This window comes from Vicugna pacos, chromosome 22 (assembly GCF_048564905.1).
Source record: "Vicugna pacos chromosome 22, VicPac4, whole genome shotgun sequence".
Classification (NCBI taxonomy): domain Eukaryota; kingdom Metazoa; phylum Chordata; class Mammalia; order Artiodactyla; family Camelidae; genus Vicugna; species Vicugna pacos.
The window spans coordinates 8,050,894-8,065,596 of NC_133008.1; the positions used below are offsets into that span (position 1 = coordinate 8,050,894).

The window sequence follows — 14,703 nt, forward strand, 5'->3', positions numbered from 1 at the left end:
GTCAGTGTGTCGGTGCTTTGCTTGTTTGGATCAGGGGCGAGGGTGAGGGAGGCGCTCAGAAGCACTGGAGTCAGCCTTAGTCACTAACTGTCTTGAGCACGTACTACGTGTCAACAGGCTGGCATCTTTTCTCTTTAATTCTTGCAGCCGTGCTAAGGGGGACTGTTCTCCCATTTTACAGAGGAAACTAAAGCTAAGACAGGAAAGTCACTCTGCTGAGCTCAGCCTGGCCAACGACAATTAGAGCATAGGCCTGCGTGACAGCAGCGTCTGTGCCCTTTCCTCCTGTTGGGAGGACCCTGGTATGGAACCCCTGAGCAGCCCCTTCCCCACACTGTGTCTCAGTTTCCCTCCCTACAAGATGAGGGGTGGGACTTGGTCTCTGTGCAGCTGATGCGAGAAGGTGTCGGGGGAAGGCTTGATGCCATTATGCACTGCATGCACCCATAGTCTGGATGATTGGAGTTGTCAGGGGAAGCTGTGAATGGAGTTTTTATAAATTTGATCTGATTTTCCAGTGGGAATGGACATGTAATCTAAGTACTTAAGAGTTAAGAGAGTAATGAACCCTTCTGTAAAGTAAAGCAAACTGCCTCATCCGCCTCTCCCCACCATGGATCTGGTTTGTGAATTCAGATTTTAATATAATAGGTTTGCTAAAAATGCTTCACACACACTTTTGTCTCAAATCCTCATCTCCAATGGCATTTTCTTTACTAAAACCCGTTCTTACCTTGCACTCATGTGGGGAGCAACAGTGGCAGTGGCCACACAGTCACTCAGAGTCTTTTGTGAGGTACTGGGAGCAGGATCAGAAACCACTCCCTCCTTCGCCCCCAGATTGAAGCCCCCCACATTGGGCTGCCAGTACCAGCTGCTGCTTGTAAAGAGGTGAAATTGACCACAGGCTCACAATTCCTGGTCCCTGACCTTTCCCAGTCCCCAAGGAAATGTGGACACTTCCCTGTGAAATGTCTGTATATTTATTACCTGTGTTCCTCTCTCCCTTCAACACTTGCACAAGGCTCCTGCCCTGCAGTTGAATTGTCACAACTATCTAAAGTTCTGCTTCATCACTGGAGAACTGCAAGGCTGATGAAGCAGTCGCTTTACCTACGAAGACTTCTATGAATGACATTCAGGGCCCTCCAAGCCTGGCCCCTGCCTCTGGCACACTGCAGCCACACCTGAGTCTCCAGCTAGGCTTGGCACCCTCAGGACTCCTGACTTGCTCACATATTTCCCCCTTCCCAGATAACCCTTCATGAATTCCACCTTATCCTTCACATCCCAGCTGAGAAGCCACTTTTACTATGAGAATCAGTCGGCCCTGCCTTTGTGCTAATTCCAAAAGTGGTACCTTGTATGTCTTGAGTTTTCTTCTTAACCTCAAGACCAATTTATATATGCTTCTGCCTCTTCACCTAATCTGTAAGCTCCTCACCAGCCACGTTCATGTCTTGCTCAGTTTTTATCTGCTTCAGCACTGTGCACAATGCCCAGCACCTACTCATATTAAATACACCAAGGAAGAAAAGAACAGCACAGACCCATCGCTCCTCTTTAAAAGTCCTCAGTGAAGCTGAAATTACTTAGAGCCCTGCATACTCTGGGTCTGTCTTTCCAGCCTTAGCTCTGACTACCCCCACCCCACGCGGGCCACGTGATCTCTTTGTTCCCTGAGGAACATGTTCCTCGAGGAACTTGCACATGGCCCGAACTTCACTCCTGCTGAACCCCCTATCGGGAAGCCTCTTCCGCTCCTCCACTCCCAGCTCTGAGAGTCCACGCTTCCCTGGAGGTTCAGATCCAGATGTCCTCTAAGCCTCTAGTTCCCTACTCACTCTCTTGAGCTCTATTATAGCATTTACAATCATTACAAACATGTACAGTCCCTCAGTTAAAAACCAGCCGTATTTTGTTTATCTCTCACCACTCCGAACACAGATGAGAGCACACCAATCAGAGCAGCGGTGTGCCCCAAGCCAGCCCCCACTCAGTGGCCGCCGCGGTTAATGGAGGCGGGATGGGACCGGAGCTGGCTCGGTCGCAAGGGGGCGCAGTGTCCTCCGGCGGGGGCGAGCCAGGTGACGTCACGCCCTGGACGAGGCTGGGCACCCGGCCGGCTACCCTTTTCGGGATCAGCGGTCGCCACGCTCCGACCCGGCTTGGTTTGAGCCTTTGGCGCAGGCTTCAGATCCTCCAGCTTCCTACAATGCCTTGGCTGGCGCTTTTGCCCTCAGCCTTGGAAACAGCCGCATAGCCACCCACAGAGGCCGGGACTCTGCGGCTCAAGACCGGGACTTGGAGGAAGTTTGTCCCTCTGCGCGATCCGGCATTCTGAGGTTGTTGCTAGGCGCCGACGTCCGCTTCTTCACATCTGATTGGACCTCACTCAAAGGTGAGGCGGGGTTTTGCCGGGCGCGCATGCGTGCAGCAAAGGATGGAGGACTCCGAACCCGAGCGGAAGGTGGGAGCGAGGCTGGGGTCCGCGAGGCTGGCGAGCGACGGCGAAGGCGGCGGGGTCCGGACTTAACTTGTGTGTATCTGCAGCGGGCTCGCATCGACGAGGCGACTGCCGCCGGAAGCCGCTCCGAGGCAGAGGATGATGATGAGGACTACGTGCCCTACGTGCCGCTGCGACAGCGCCGACAACTGCTGGTAAGGGCCCCAGGTCGGGGGACGAATGAGCGCAGGAGATGGGGGGTTGGCGGCTGGATGGGGGTGGCCCCCAGCCTGCGGAGTGAGGTGTCAGTGCATGGCAGACGAGGACCTGGCAACCTGATCTGAGGGGTGGGGCAACTCTGCGCCTCGGGGCACAGAATTCTCTCCCAAAAGCTAGGGTCCTGACTCAGGCCCCTAGACCCGATGCCCTACTCTTCTTTGGGCTCGGCCCTGAGGGGCGCTGGTGAAACCTCAGCTTCAGAAGCTGCTGCAGCGAAGGCGCAAGGGAGCTGCGGAGGAGGAGCAGCAGGACAGCGGGAGCGAGCCCCGGGGAGATGAGGACGACATCCCGCTGGGCCCTCAGTCCAACGTCAGCCTCCTGGATCAGCACCAGCACCTCAAAGAGAAGGCTGAAGGTGGGCTGGGCAGCAGGCGGGAGGCTCAGCTTTGTGTTCTGCCATGGTGTCTCTCTGACACCTGCTGCTGCTTTTGTCAGCCCGCAAGGAGTCTGCCAAGGAGAAGCAGCTGAAGGAAGAGGAGAAAATCCTGGAGAGTGTGGCTGAGGGTCGAGGTATGGTTGTAGCCAGGGCAGAGAGCAGGTGGCCTGAGCCTCCTCCCCCGACCCCAGGCATGCTATATCTCGAGGGGCCTGGCTTCAGGGGAGCAGGAGCAGCACTGAGCCACATCTTTCTCCTCAGCCTTGATGTCAGTGAAGGAGATGGCTAAGGGAATAACATACGACGACCCGATCAAAACTAGGTACGTCCTACCAGTCTGTGGAAAGTCAGTCACCATTACTTTGGACAGTATGTGGCTGAGATTGGCAGGGACACCACAAAGCCAGCTATGCCAGGGGGCTATTTTGACCCTTACCACCCACCCACAGTTGGACACCCCCCCGTTACGTCCTGAGCATGTCTGAAGAGCGGCATGAGCGTGTACGGAGGAAGTACCACATCTTGGTAGAGGGAGATGGTATCCCCCCACCCATCAAGAGCTTCAAGGAAATGAAATTTCCTGCAGGTACCTGGGAACTGGGAGCCTCACCACACTTTAATGGTGGACATCTGTGAAGTTGCCTTCTAGCCCCTCTTGAACCCAGCACTGGCCTCTCCTGCAGCACTGGCCCTCGCCAGTGGGGATGGAGGGATTTGAGACGGGCTTTTTTAATGCTCCTCTTTCAGTTGCTGCAACTGTGATCTTTACTAATCTCCGCCATTAGGGAGCTTTAGTGGGCAAGTGACGATGGCTTTAAGCAGACCTGGGTGTGAATCCTGCCTCCGCTTTGCCTAGAAGCCTTGGACAAGTCTGTCTGTCTTTCTCTCTTTCTCTGGGTCTCAGTTTCATTTGTAACCAGAGGGGCATACTGCCAATTTTATAGGCCTTGGGGTCCTGATAAAGTATCTGTGAGACATAACGATGATGCCAGGGATTTTTCTATAGCCATCCTGAGAGGCCTGAAGAAGAAAGGCATCCACCACCCGACCCCCATTCAGATCCAGGGAATTCCCACCATGTGAGTGTGAAGCTGGCGGCCCTGAGGAGGGTGGTGACGGGAGGAGCGGGTGCTCCATGAGAAGCGGTCCCTGTATTCCGCAGAACCTGACCCTCAAGCCTGTCTTCTGTCAACAGTCTGTCGGGCCGTGACATGATAGGCATTGCCTTCACGGGTTCAGGCAAGACGCTGGTGTTCACTTTGCCTGTCATCATGTTCTGCCTGGAACAGGAGAAGAGGCTACCTTTCTCTAAGCGTGAAGGGCCCTATGGACTCATTATCTGCCCCTCGGTAAGATAGGCTGGCCTGGAGGGCAGGGCACAATGGAGCCACCTTCTGGTGCCAGCCACTGCTCCCGTCCCTGCAGCGGGAGCTGGCCCGGCAGACGCACGGCATCCTGGAGTATTACTGCCGCCTACTGCAGGAGGACAGCTCGCCGCTCCTACGCTGTGCGCTCTGCATCGGAGGCATGTCTGTCAAAGAGCAGATGGAGACCATCCGACAGTGAGTACAGGCACCCCCAAGCAGGGGTCTCCCCAAAGCCCCGAGACAAGCTAAAAACCCTTTGCTCTAGCTATTTGACAGACCTTTGGCAAGGCCTCCTGTAATCCAGCCCTCAAGGAATTCCCAGTCTAGTGGGGATGTCAGCTGGGGTGGGAATGAGAGATGTAGTAAGTTACTGTGGAAACACTACAGATGGAACAGGAGCATCTGGGAGGTCAAGGGGTCAGGGTGTTCCAGGGAGAAGGCACTGAGGTGGGGGGCCCTGGGTGTCCAGGAAGGTCAGGGTTCTTCATTGGGGTCCATCCAGGAGGCTGGACCTGTGCTCTTTCCACACAGTATGGTCCCCGACAGACATCACTGGGTGTCTAGGGTCATGGACAGACCAAACCCAGGCCCTGTTTCATAGGCATTGCCAGTCTGAGAGAGGATGTAGACACGGGAAAGACAAATTCAGTGTACCAGGAGAGTGAGCCCATTAAGTCCTCCAGAGGGGTGCAGGAGCACAGGCTGAGGCCTCTGTGAAGATGCAGGACAGCCCTCTTGGGGGCGAGAGGAGGGACCTGGGAGAAAGGGGAAGGGTATGCCAGGCAGAGGTGACCACTTGGCTGGGGAAGAGCTGTGGAACAGAGCAGTAGTTGAGAACGCTGCAGTGCCCTCCAGGAGAGCTGTGTGCTGTCCACAGGGCAAGGTGGTGGCAGTGACAAGGAGGGACAGGTGAGAGACAGGAAGGAAGCTGGAGGGCAGAAAGGGGTAGAGTGCTGGCCTCTAGGTAGGACTGAGCAGGTGGCCTCGACCTCAGGATCTCTCCTCGGTCCCCAGTGGCGTTCACATGATGGTGGCCACCCCTGGGCGCCTCATGGATCTGCTGCAGAAGAAAATGGTCAGCCTGGACATCTGTCGTTATCTGGCCCTGGACGAGGCTGACCGCATGATCGACATGGGCTTCGAGGGTGACATTCGTACCATCTTCTCCTATTTCAAGGTGCCCTTCCGCAAGTGGCCAGGACACTCCTGCCACCCTACCCCTGCATACCACGTTCTACTCTGGGGGGCCCTGAGGCCCTGCACTGCCCACCCGCTGTCCCAGCTGCTCAGCCTCCCCGGCCCCCACGTGCCCTCAGTCCCAGCCCTATTCTTCCCCAGGGCCAGCGACAGACCCTACTTTTCAGTGCCACCATGCCTAAGAAGATTCAGAACTTTGCCAAGAGCGCCCTGGTAAAGCCTGTCACGATCAATGTGGGGCGAGCAGGAGCTGCCAGCCTGGATGTCATCCAGGTGGGCAAACGCTCCCCATGGGCAGTCTCACCTGGGGGGGCTGGGTCTGGCCAGGCTCCCTGGAAGCTGATTGGAGCCAGGATCGGGGAGGGCCACCTTGTGGGCACTAGTGGTTCCATTCACAGGCCTGGCCTGTAGCAGGATGCTGTCTTATGGTGCCCAACCCTTGACAAGAAGCTTCTGGTCACCTAGCCGGGACTGGGGGGCCTGGCCTCTGGGGCAGGGTCACGGCTGGTGAGCCTGTTCTCAGGACCTCCTGACCTGATCCTGGTGGTGGCAGGAAGTGGAATACGTGAAAGAGGAAGCCAAGATGGTGTACCTGCTGGAGTGCCTGCAGAAGACGCCGCCACCCGTGAGTGCCTCCAGCCAGGCTGGCCCAGGGCAGCGTGCTGGGGGAGGTTAGCAGGGGCACCCAGCGGTCAGTCCCTGTTACAGGACGTGGCCTTTCCGGACAGGTGCTCATCTTTGCAGAGAAGAAGGCAGATGTGGACGCCATCCACGAGTACCTGCTGCTCAAGGGGGTCGAGGCCGTAGCCATCCATGGGGGCAAAGGTCAGGGTGGTGCCTGCACAGGCATGAATGGACCCCGCTGCCAAAGCAGCCCCTCATCATATCCCTTCCCCTGCCGGGCTGGCCTGCCACTCCTCCCCAGACTCCTGCTATCGCTCTAACAGCTCCTGCCTGACCCTTCCCAGACCAGGAGGAACGGACCAAGGCCATAGAGGCATTCCGGGAGGGCAAAAAGGATGTCCTAGTGGCCACAGATGTAGCCTCCAAGGGCCTGGACTTCCCCGCCATCCAGCACGTCATCAATTATGATATGCCTGAGGAGATCGAGAACTACGGTGCGGGGCTTGTGGGGGCAGGGGGCGCGGGCTAGGCCCCAGCCCTGGGCAGTCGGCCAGAGGCTCTGTTCCCTCTCTCTGCAGTGCATCGAATCGGCCGCACTGGGCGCTCAGGGAACACGGGCATCGCCACCACCTTCATCAACAAGGCCTGCGGTGAGTCTGCCACCAGGGCTGCCTCAGCCATCTGCCGGGTCCTCCACCTGTGACCACCCGGGTCCTGGCTACAGGGCCCAGGGCTGGACTTGATGGTTCCCCACTGCCCCCACAGACGAGTCAGTGCTGATGGACCTCAAAGCCCTGCTGCTGGAGGCCAAGCAGAAGGTTCCACCTGTGTTGCAGGTGCTGCACTGCGGGGACGAGTCCATGCTGGACATTGGAGGTGAGGCGGGGTGGGAGACGCTGTTCAGTGGGGGCAGGATGGGAACCCCACGAAACGAATCCACACCGCCACTCAGTGGACTGGAGGTCTGACGGGAGGCCGAGGTCTGGGGCATGGAGCCTGGCCCCCTCAGCGTGCTGACCCTCCCTCCCCACCCCGCTCCACATGCCCCCAGGAGAGCGTGGCTGTGCCTTCTGTGGGGGCCTGGGCCATCGGATCACCGACTGCCCCAAACTCGAGGCTATGCAGACGAAGCAGGTCAGCAACATCGGCCGCAAGGACTACCTGGCCCACAGCTCCATGGACTTCTGAGCCGCCTGTCATCCCTCCTCCTCTCCACGGGGCCTCCGTCCTTGGGGCACCAGCCACCTCCCACACACACCAGCCCCATGGACAAGAAGCCAGCATCCTTGGCCCAGCTGGCCTGGGTTGGGCCAGGCTGGACCTGGCTGCCTGCTCCCTGTGCCCCCCAGAATTACTATTTTTGCCCCCCTTTACCCTAGCTGCCATTAAAGCACAAGCCTCTCTGGTCTCGGTCTCCATTTCGCCTCGCCTGCCCCCTGCTTCCTGGGCAGGTTCAGCCTCTGACCCCCGAGGCAGGGCCTTGGCGTCTCCCACCACCGCTGCCAGCACCCAGCCTGCCCGTACTCGGCTGCAGAAAGAGCTGCCTAGCTGGGGCCCCGCTCTGGGGGCTTAGGGCGTCTCCTCTGGGCCACCTGGATTTATGACTCAGGGAGGGACCACACTGGGGGACGAAGGGGAAATGGTCGGTAGGGTTTTCTGGTCTTTCTGGTTGGCTGTTACAACCTCCAGCTCTGCCGCAGCCTCCCTCTTCCTGTCAGTGTGTCAGCTCCTGGGGCTTCTCCTGGGGCCCCGTGGGAGACGACTTCCTGTCCCAGGCCACCTGCTAACCCAGGCTCCCAGTAGGAGCACTCTGCTCCATTTGCTGAGAAGGCAGCAGATGCCACAGGACTGTCACCCAGGCCACGAGCACCCACTGACCCCACTCGGTACCCAGCCGTCTGCTGAGCTCCTGACCTAGACGAGCTAGGCAGAGGCCCACTGGGAAGCTCCCAGCTGAGGGGGATGGACTGTCCAGCTGTGAATAAACGTGGGCGGCAGCCACAAGACTGCTGGCCAGTGGGCTGGGATTTCACCATCTGGCAAGGGGCAGGCAGAGAGCACTGGCGCCCGGCACTGCGTGTTCCAGGCCACAGGCTTATCCCGCAGGACAGCAGTTGCTCAAGCCATGTTTGTCACTCAGTGTGTGGCCGTGGGCAAGTTACTTAATGCTTCTGAGCCTTGATTTCCTCATTGTTGAAATGGCAGTGAGAACGCAAAGGACATGATGTCCGAGGCAGCTGGGCCATGGCGGTCATAAAGCTGGGTGGACAACCCTTGGAGAATCTCACACCCCGTATGTGACCTCCAAACAGTATTCCTCAGCCTGATTACATGTTCGCTCCCAGAGGTGGCACTGAGTGGATGACATGAGGCTGTCCCCAGAATTCAAATCCACACATGTAACCTCGATACTGACCTCTAGCAAGGCATGGGCAAAAAATAAGTCCCCAGCAAAAAAAGCTTAAAAAGAACATGTGAGCTCTCCAGGGGTCCCCGCCGGGCGTGCGCCACCCACATGCACCACTCACATGCCTGGGGCTGCACCACGCGGATGGGGGCCTTTGTGCTCTCAGACAACGTGGGGTAGTCAAGGGAGGCCTCCTGGAGGAAGAGGGCCCAGTGCCCCGAGCAGCACAGTGGTGAGGTGCCCTGGAAGGGCTGGGCTGGGGGATGTGGAGACCAGAATACTCGGCACCTTGAGTGCTGGGCCAAGGAGTCCAAGCTAGACTGTAGACTCAAGGGCATTGGGAGCCAGGAAAGGTTTAGGAAGGGGAGAGATGGGCTGGTGTGGGGTTGGAGAAGAGGGCCGGCTGGGCCCAGGTAGGGCTGTGGTGCAAAGCTGAGATGCTGGCAACAGACAGGGACTATGAAGATGAAGAGGAGCAAGTGAACATTAGAACTACTTCTGGGGTGAAGATAAGCAGAACAATCAGGACTCCAAGTGGGAGAGCAAGGAGTTTGCGGGTCTGGCTAGAGCAAGGCCCTGGGGCGGCAGCAGGGCTGTGGGGCTGCCTGGCCCTAGGGTACGCAGCTGCCCCGGGAGGGGGAGGGGTCAGTGCTCATGACTCGGGAGCCAGCCTGTAGTCAGATGTTCACACCCCGCTGACTGGGCAGGCACGGGTCATCTGCCCTCAGGTGGTCTGAGGCCCCTGCCAGGCACTAGTGGGCACCTCGGGCCAGCTGGAACCCCCAGGAAGAAGTAAGTGATGTCCACCACCCCCATCCTAGCTTCTTTACTGAAGACAGGGCTCCCCTCCCCCCAGCCCCAGCTGCCTCTCTGGACAGAGGGAGGGGGAAGTGGCCAGAAGGGGAAGTGTGAGGAGTTCCCCTCGGCCTGTGACCAGTCTCCTTAGGCCCTTGGAGTGGTGGCCTTGGGGCCCGGCTGTGGCTATGGAACTTCTGGAGACCCCCGTCAAGGACGGCATCCTCTACCAGCAGCACGTCAAGTTTGGCAAGGTGAGGACCCTGGCTGCCAGGCAGCCGCCTAGTCAGGTCGGGGCCGCTGCTCCAGCCTAGAACAGCCTAGCAGGACCCAGGGGCATGGGGGAGGGAGGCGGGGGGTGGGGTCAAAGTCATGGGTAGGATAGTGGAACAGAACCAGTTCTTAGCCTGAGCAAGTTGGGCTGAGTGGGCCTTTTTGAGAGTCTGCTTCATTTACAGATGGGGAAGCCAAGACCAGGGAGGGTCTAAGAAGGCAACCCTTGGGGCAGGGCAGAGCCGAGAGGCTGGCTAATCCAGCAGCCTTCCACTCCATCTGCTAGAGGCACTGAGGCCCCTCGAGAAGGCTGAGGGCTAAGCTGGAGGAGCCCCCGGAGGTGGACCCCCATCCAGCAGGGTTTGGCTCCTCCCAGCCCAGTCCCGGCACAGCAGGCCCTGCACACCCACGGCTCAGCTGCAGCTGCTGCCCAGGCAGATAAACCGTCTGTTTCCTTTGCTCGGCACTATTTGCATGTTTCCTTCCTTGCCATCATGAGACGAAGGCCTCCCTCCCGCCCCAGCCCTTGTCCCATGGCCCAAGTGGCCTTTTCTTTGCAGGGGGAGGGGGCACCCACATAACAGCAGTGTCAGGTGGTCTGCTCCAGCCACTAGATACTTTACAGACTTTCCCCAGGAGAAGCCCCAACCTCATGTTTTCATGACCTTTTCAGAAATGGGGACACTAGAGCTTATGGGAGTCACAGTTAGGAAAGCGTGGGGTGGATCTGAACCCAGAGGTAACTGACCCCAAGCACAGACTCTTCCCCCTGCCGGGCTGGCTCTGGCAAGACATCCTCTGTGGCCTGAGGAGCTGGGGGAGGCAGAGGCCAGCCTGGGTGGCCAGGAGTGTTTGCTGAGCAGCTTGTGCTGGGCTGAGCTGCAGGAAAACTATCACCTGAGGGTCATCTCTCACATCTTCATCTCCTGCAGAAGTCCTGGCGGAAGGTGTGGGGTCTGCTTTATGCAGGAGGCCCATCAGGCGTGGCACGGCTGGAGAGCTGGGAGGTCCGGGATGGTGGCCAGGGGCCAGCGGGTGACAGATCTGCGGGGCCTGGCCGGCGCGGGGAGCGGCGGGTCATCCGCCTGGCTGACTGCGTGTCCGTGCTGCCCGCCGACGGCGAGAGCTGCCCCCGGGACACTGGTGCCTTCCTGCTCACCACCACGGAGCGAAGCCACCTGCTGGCCGCACAGCACCGCCAGGCATGGATAGGCTCCATCTGCCAGCTGGCCTTCCCGGTGAGCATGGGCAGGTGGGCAGGGCATCCAGGGCCAACCAGGGACACCACTTCACCCCATCTTGTTCATCTCCATGCTAACTCACATCCCACCACTCAGCAAGTACCTGCCAAGCATCTACAAGCCTGGGAAACAGCCCATAGAACAAATCTCGGGTGGTCATGGGTGCTATGGAGAAAATGAGAGGCTGAGAGAGACCAGGAGTGAGTGGGAGGACGTTACACAGGATGGTCCAGGGAGGTGTCTCAGGAGAGGACAGTGCACCTGAATCCCAAGGACAAATAACCCACCAGACACAGATCTGAGGGGGTCTCCTGAACAGAGCAGCAGCATGCGCAAGGGCCCTGAGGCCGGAAAGAGCTTGGTGTTCGAGGGGCAGAAAGGCCAGTGTGGCTGGAGGGTACGGAGTGGGAGGGGGCCTGGGAGGAGGCAACAGTGGAGAGTTTGGTGGGAGCCAGCTGAAGTTGCCTTGGGCTACTTGTGGAGTTGGGAGTTTTATTCTCAGTGAGAGAAGCCTTTGGGGAATTAGACCCAGAGACTGAGAGTTTTAAAGCTTCACAGGGTCTGTGATGAACCAAAAGGAAATGAGTGGCGGTTCCTCAAAAATTAAACATACAATTACCATATGACCCAGCAATTCCACTCCTAGGCATATACCCAAGAGAAATGAAACAGATGTTCAGAAAAAACTTGTATGAAAATCTTCAGGGCAGCATTATTCACAATAGCTCAAGGATGCAAAGAACCCAAATGTCCATCAACTGATGAATGGATAAACTTAATGTGGTCTATCCATACAATGAAACATTACTTGATCATAAAAAGGAATGAAGCATTGATACATGCTACAACATGTATGGACTTCGGAAACAGAGTCACAAAAGCCAGACACTAAAGGCCACACGTTGTATGATTCCACTTACATGAAATATGCAGAATAGACAAACCCATAGCAGCAGAAAGCAACTAAGTGGTTTTTGGGAGCTGGGGGCCAAAGGAATGGGGAGTCAGAGTTAATGGTGCAGGGTTTCCATTTACAGTGATGAAAAAGTTCTATATTTAACCACTTTAAAATGGTTAAAATGATAAATTTTATGTTGTGTATTTTACCACAATTCTTATAATTATAAAGAAAAAAAAAGGAAATAAACAAGAGCAAGGAGACTGGTGAGGAAGCCGTTGCATTTGACCCTGGACACGGTACCGTGGGCCAAGGCGGTCGTGGTGGAGATGCTCAGGGCCAGAGCCTGTGGGACGTGGCGGGGAGATGGGGAAAGAGGCCTGGGGGAGGAACAAGTGGCCATTCACTCATGGGTCCCACCCTGAAACTCCTGCTCTCAGGGACACACACAGGCCGGCCAGGCCCTGGCCAACTTCAAGGACAATGGGAGACAGCCCCTTGATTGCCCTCTGCTTTACAGCTCTCAGCACCCTTAAGGGGGAGCCGGTGGGGATTGCAGGTGGGGAAACAGGCTCAGAGGTGTGCTCGGGGGGTGCAGTGTGTCAAGGGCAAAACTGGGACTGGCACCTAGGTCCCTTGCTTGTCACAGAGTCCTGGGTTATGGGCCCCAGGGAAAGGATGTGGGAAGAGGAGTGGAGGGGCTCAAACCTCTGACCTGGCCTCATCCCCAGGGCACAGGGGAGTCCTCCTCAGGATCAGGGGAGGCCGAAGCTCCCAAGAGGGGCCCGGTCCCCATGGAGGAGAACTCCATCTACTCCTCCTGGAAGGAAGGTGAGTCTGGGAGATACAGGGGCAGCCTCAGCCCCGGCACACCCAGGGCTGGGATCTTCCGGGGGACCCGGGGGACTGCGCTTGCTGCCCTCACGGCCCCCTGCCTGCAGTGGGCGAGTTCCCGGTGGTGGTGCAGAGGACAGAGGCTGCGGCCCGCTGCCAGCTCAAGGGGCCCTACGTCCTGCTGCTGGGCCAGGACGCCATCCAGTTGAGCGAGCCCGCGAGCCCCCAGGCCCTCTACACCTGGCCCTACCGCTTCCTGCGCAAGTTCGGCTCCGACAAGGTGAGGTCCCGCCCGGGCGGGGGGCGGGGGGCGGGGTGCCCGGTCCCTCAGCCCCTGACGCCCCGTGCCGCCCGCGCCCAGGACGTGTTCTCCTTCGAAGCCGGCCGCCGCTGCGCCTCGGGCGAGGGCCTCTTCGCCTTCAGCAGCCCCCGCGCCCGCGACCTGTGCGGGGCCGTGGCCACGGCGATCGCCCGCCAGCGGGAGCGCCTGTCCGATCCAGCGCGGCCCCGGCCCTGCCCCCTGCCGCGGGCCACCTCCCTGCCCTCGCTGGAGCCGCCGGGGGAGCTGCGCGAGGCGCCGCCGGGGCCCCAGGCGCCCGGCCCCCGGAGGGCTGGCGCGGCCGACGCGGGGCCCCAGAGCCTGCCGCCGCTGCTGGGCCCCGCGGCCCCCGCCGAGCCGGTGCTCTACGCCTCGGTGTGCAAGCGGGCCAGCGTGCCCCCGGGCGCCGCCGAGCACCTGTACGAGAACCTGCGCCTGCTGGAGGCCGCCGGCCCGCCGGCCAGCCCCATCTACCACAACAGCCAGGACCTGAGCTGGCCCGGCCCGGCCTGCGACAGCAGCCTGGAGGCCCAGTACCGGCGGCTGCTGGAGCTGGAGCTGGCCGACAACGGCGACAGCGACGAGGCGGGGGGCTCCGCCTGCCCCGGCTCCCACACGGGCTTCAAGGCCAAGCTGGTGACGCTGCTGAGCCGGGAGCGGAGGAAGGGCCCGGCCCCCTGCGACAGACCCTGACCCGTGGCAGCGGGAGGAGACGAAGGCGCTCTCCCTGGAACAAGAGGGCGCGAAAGCCGTGGATATCTGCGGACACACCCCCACAGCCACTCTGGCCTGGGGGGACAAGGCCAGCTGCCTGGGGAGGACCCCTCAAGTGCCCTGCCAGCCCCCCAGTGTATAGTGTACAGATCTGCTAATAATAAAGCCCTTTAGCTCCCCTCTCAGCCCACCTCGTGTGCCACAGCCCATTCCTCCTTAGTAGGGCTCCTGGCAGTGGCGCCCACGGGTCCACACAGACGCTCAGTCACAGGCGTGGCAGCAAACACCAGGGCCCTGTGCTGGGTTCTGGGGATACATATGACCTGGTCCTGACTTCTGCCACCAGTCGGCTCGAGTCCACTTGAACAGGTGGGTGGGGTGCAGATAATTATAGATCCATGTGGTCCTGTGCAGCAAAGGTGACTCTGATAATTGGGGAGAGGGAGAAATGAGGCTTGCTGATGGGAGAGGTGCCCTCTGAATTGAGTGTGAAGGGCAGGCAGAGCTTCACCAGGCTGCCAGTGAGCCCCAGGGCTTTCCAAGCTGAGGGTGGGCATGGTGGGTGCATAGAGGAAGGAAGATCATAGACCAGAGGGCTACAAGGGGCTGAGGAAAGGGTTGGCCCAGCATAAGAGGCCTGACAATCCAACAGTGAGCTTAGTCTCATCCTCACGGAGGGATGCAGCCAGACTAGGGAAACAGCGTGGAGGCTGATTTGGAGGGGCCGGAAAGCCCTAGCTGGGGAGGAGTTGGGGTGAGGGAGGGGCAGGTGGAAGGGACTTCAAAGACCTGCACACCCTAAACACTCCCCGCTGAGACTCAGAAATGCACAGACATTTCTGGGGAGAACTGGCCCTCAGTCTCCATCTTAACTTTCAAGGATAAAGACCAAATTACACACCAGGCATGCATTCATTTGAGTTTTGTTTTTTA

General features: G+C 58.8%; 2 protein-coding genes across 2 annotated transcripts; both read left to right on the forward strand.

The window, feature by feature from the left end:
• The first annotated feature begins 2,410 nt into the window (after window positions 1-2,410).
• Window positions 2,411-7,691, forward strand: DDX41 (DEAD-box helicase 41). Its single transcript, XM_006198933.4, has 17 exons — window positions 2,411-2,470; window positions 2,554-2,661; window positions 2,921-3,080; window positions 3,161-3,235; window positions 3,363-3,423; window positions 3,551-3,687; window positions 4,108-4,180; window positions 4,297-4,450; window positions 4,527-4,663; window positions 5,483-5,645; window positions 5,807-5,938; window positions 6,219-6,290; window positions 6,394-6,490; window positions 6,634-6,783; window positions 6,868-6,939; window positions 7,055-7,165; window positions 7,341-7,691. The coding sequence occupies exons 1-17, from the start codon at window positions 2,444-2,446 to the stop codon at window positions 7,475-7,477; spliced, it is 1,866 nt and encodes a 621-aa protein (XP_006198995.1). The 5' UTR covers window positions 2,411-2,443; the 3' UTR covers window positions 7,478-7,691.
• Window positions 7,692-9,558: 1,867 nt separating this feature from the next.
• Window positions 9,559-13,952, forward strand: DOK3 (docking protein 3). Its single transcript, XM_072946953.1, has 5 exons — window positions 9,559-9,745; window positions 10,697-11,002; window positions 12,635-12,734; window positions 12,845-13,017; window positions 13,099-13,952. Exons 1-5 carry the CDS (start codon window positions 9,680-9,682, stop codon window positions 13,747-13,749), a joined length of 1,296 nt encoding a protein of 431 aa, XP_072803054.1. The 5' UTR covers window positions 9,559-9,679; the 3' UTR covers window positions 13,750-13,952.
• Window positions 13,953-14,703: the final 751 nt, after the last annotated feature.

Coding starts and splice junctions, on each gene's coding strand:
- DDX41 (XM_006198933.4), top strand. CDS start 2,444: ATGGAGGACTCCGAACCCGAGCGGAAG. Junction 3,424..3,550: donor GACGACCCGATCAAAACTAG/GTACGTCCTACC, acceptor ACCCACCCACAG/TTGGACACCCCCCCGTTACG. Junction 7,166..7,340: donor GTCCATGCTGGACATTGGAG/GTGAGGCGGGGT, acceptor ACATGCCCCCAG/GAGAGCGTGGCTGTGCCTTC.
- DOK3 (XM_072946953.1), top strand. CDS start 9,680: ATGGAACTTCTGGAGACCCCCGTCAAGGACGGCATCCTCTACCAGCAG. Junction 9,746..10,696: donor AGCACGTCAAGTTTGGCAAG/GTGAGGACCCTG, acceptor CATCTCCTGCAG/AAGTCCTGGCGGAAGGTGTG. Junction 13,018..13,098: donor GCAAGTTCGGCTCCGACAAG/GTGAGGTCCCGC, acceptor GCCCGCGCCCAG/GACGTGTTCTCCTTCGAAGC.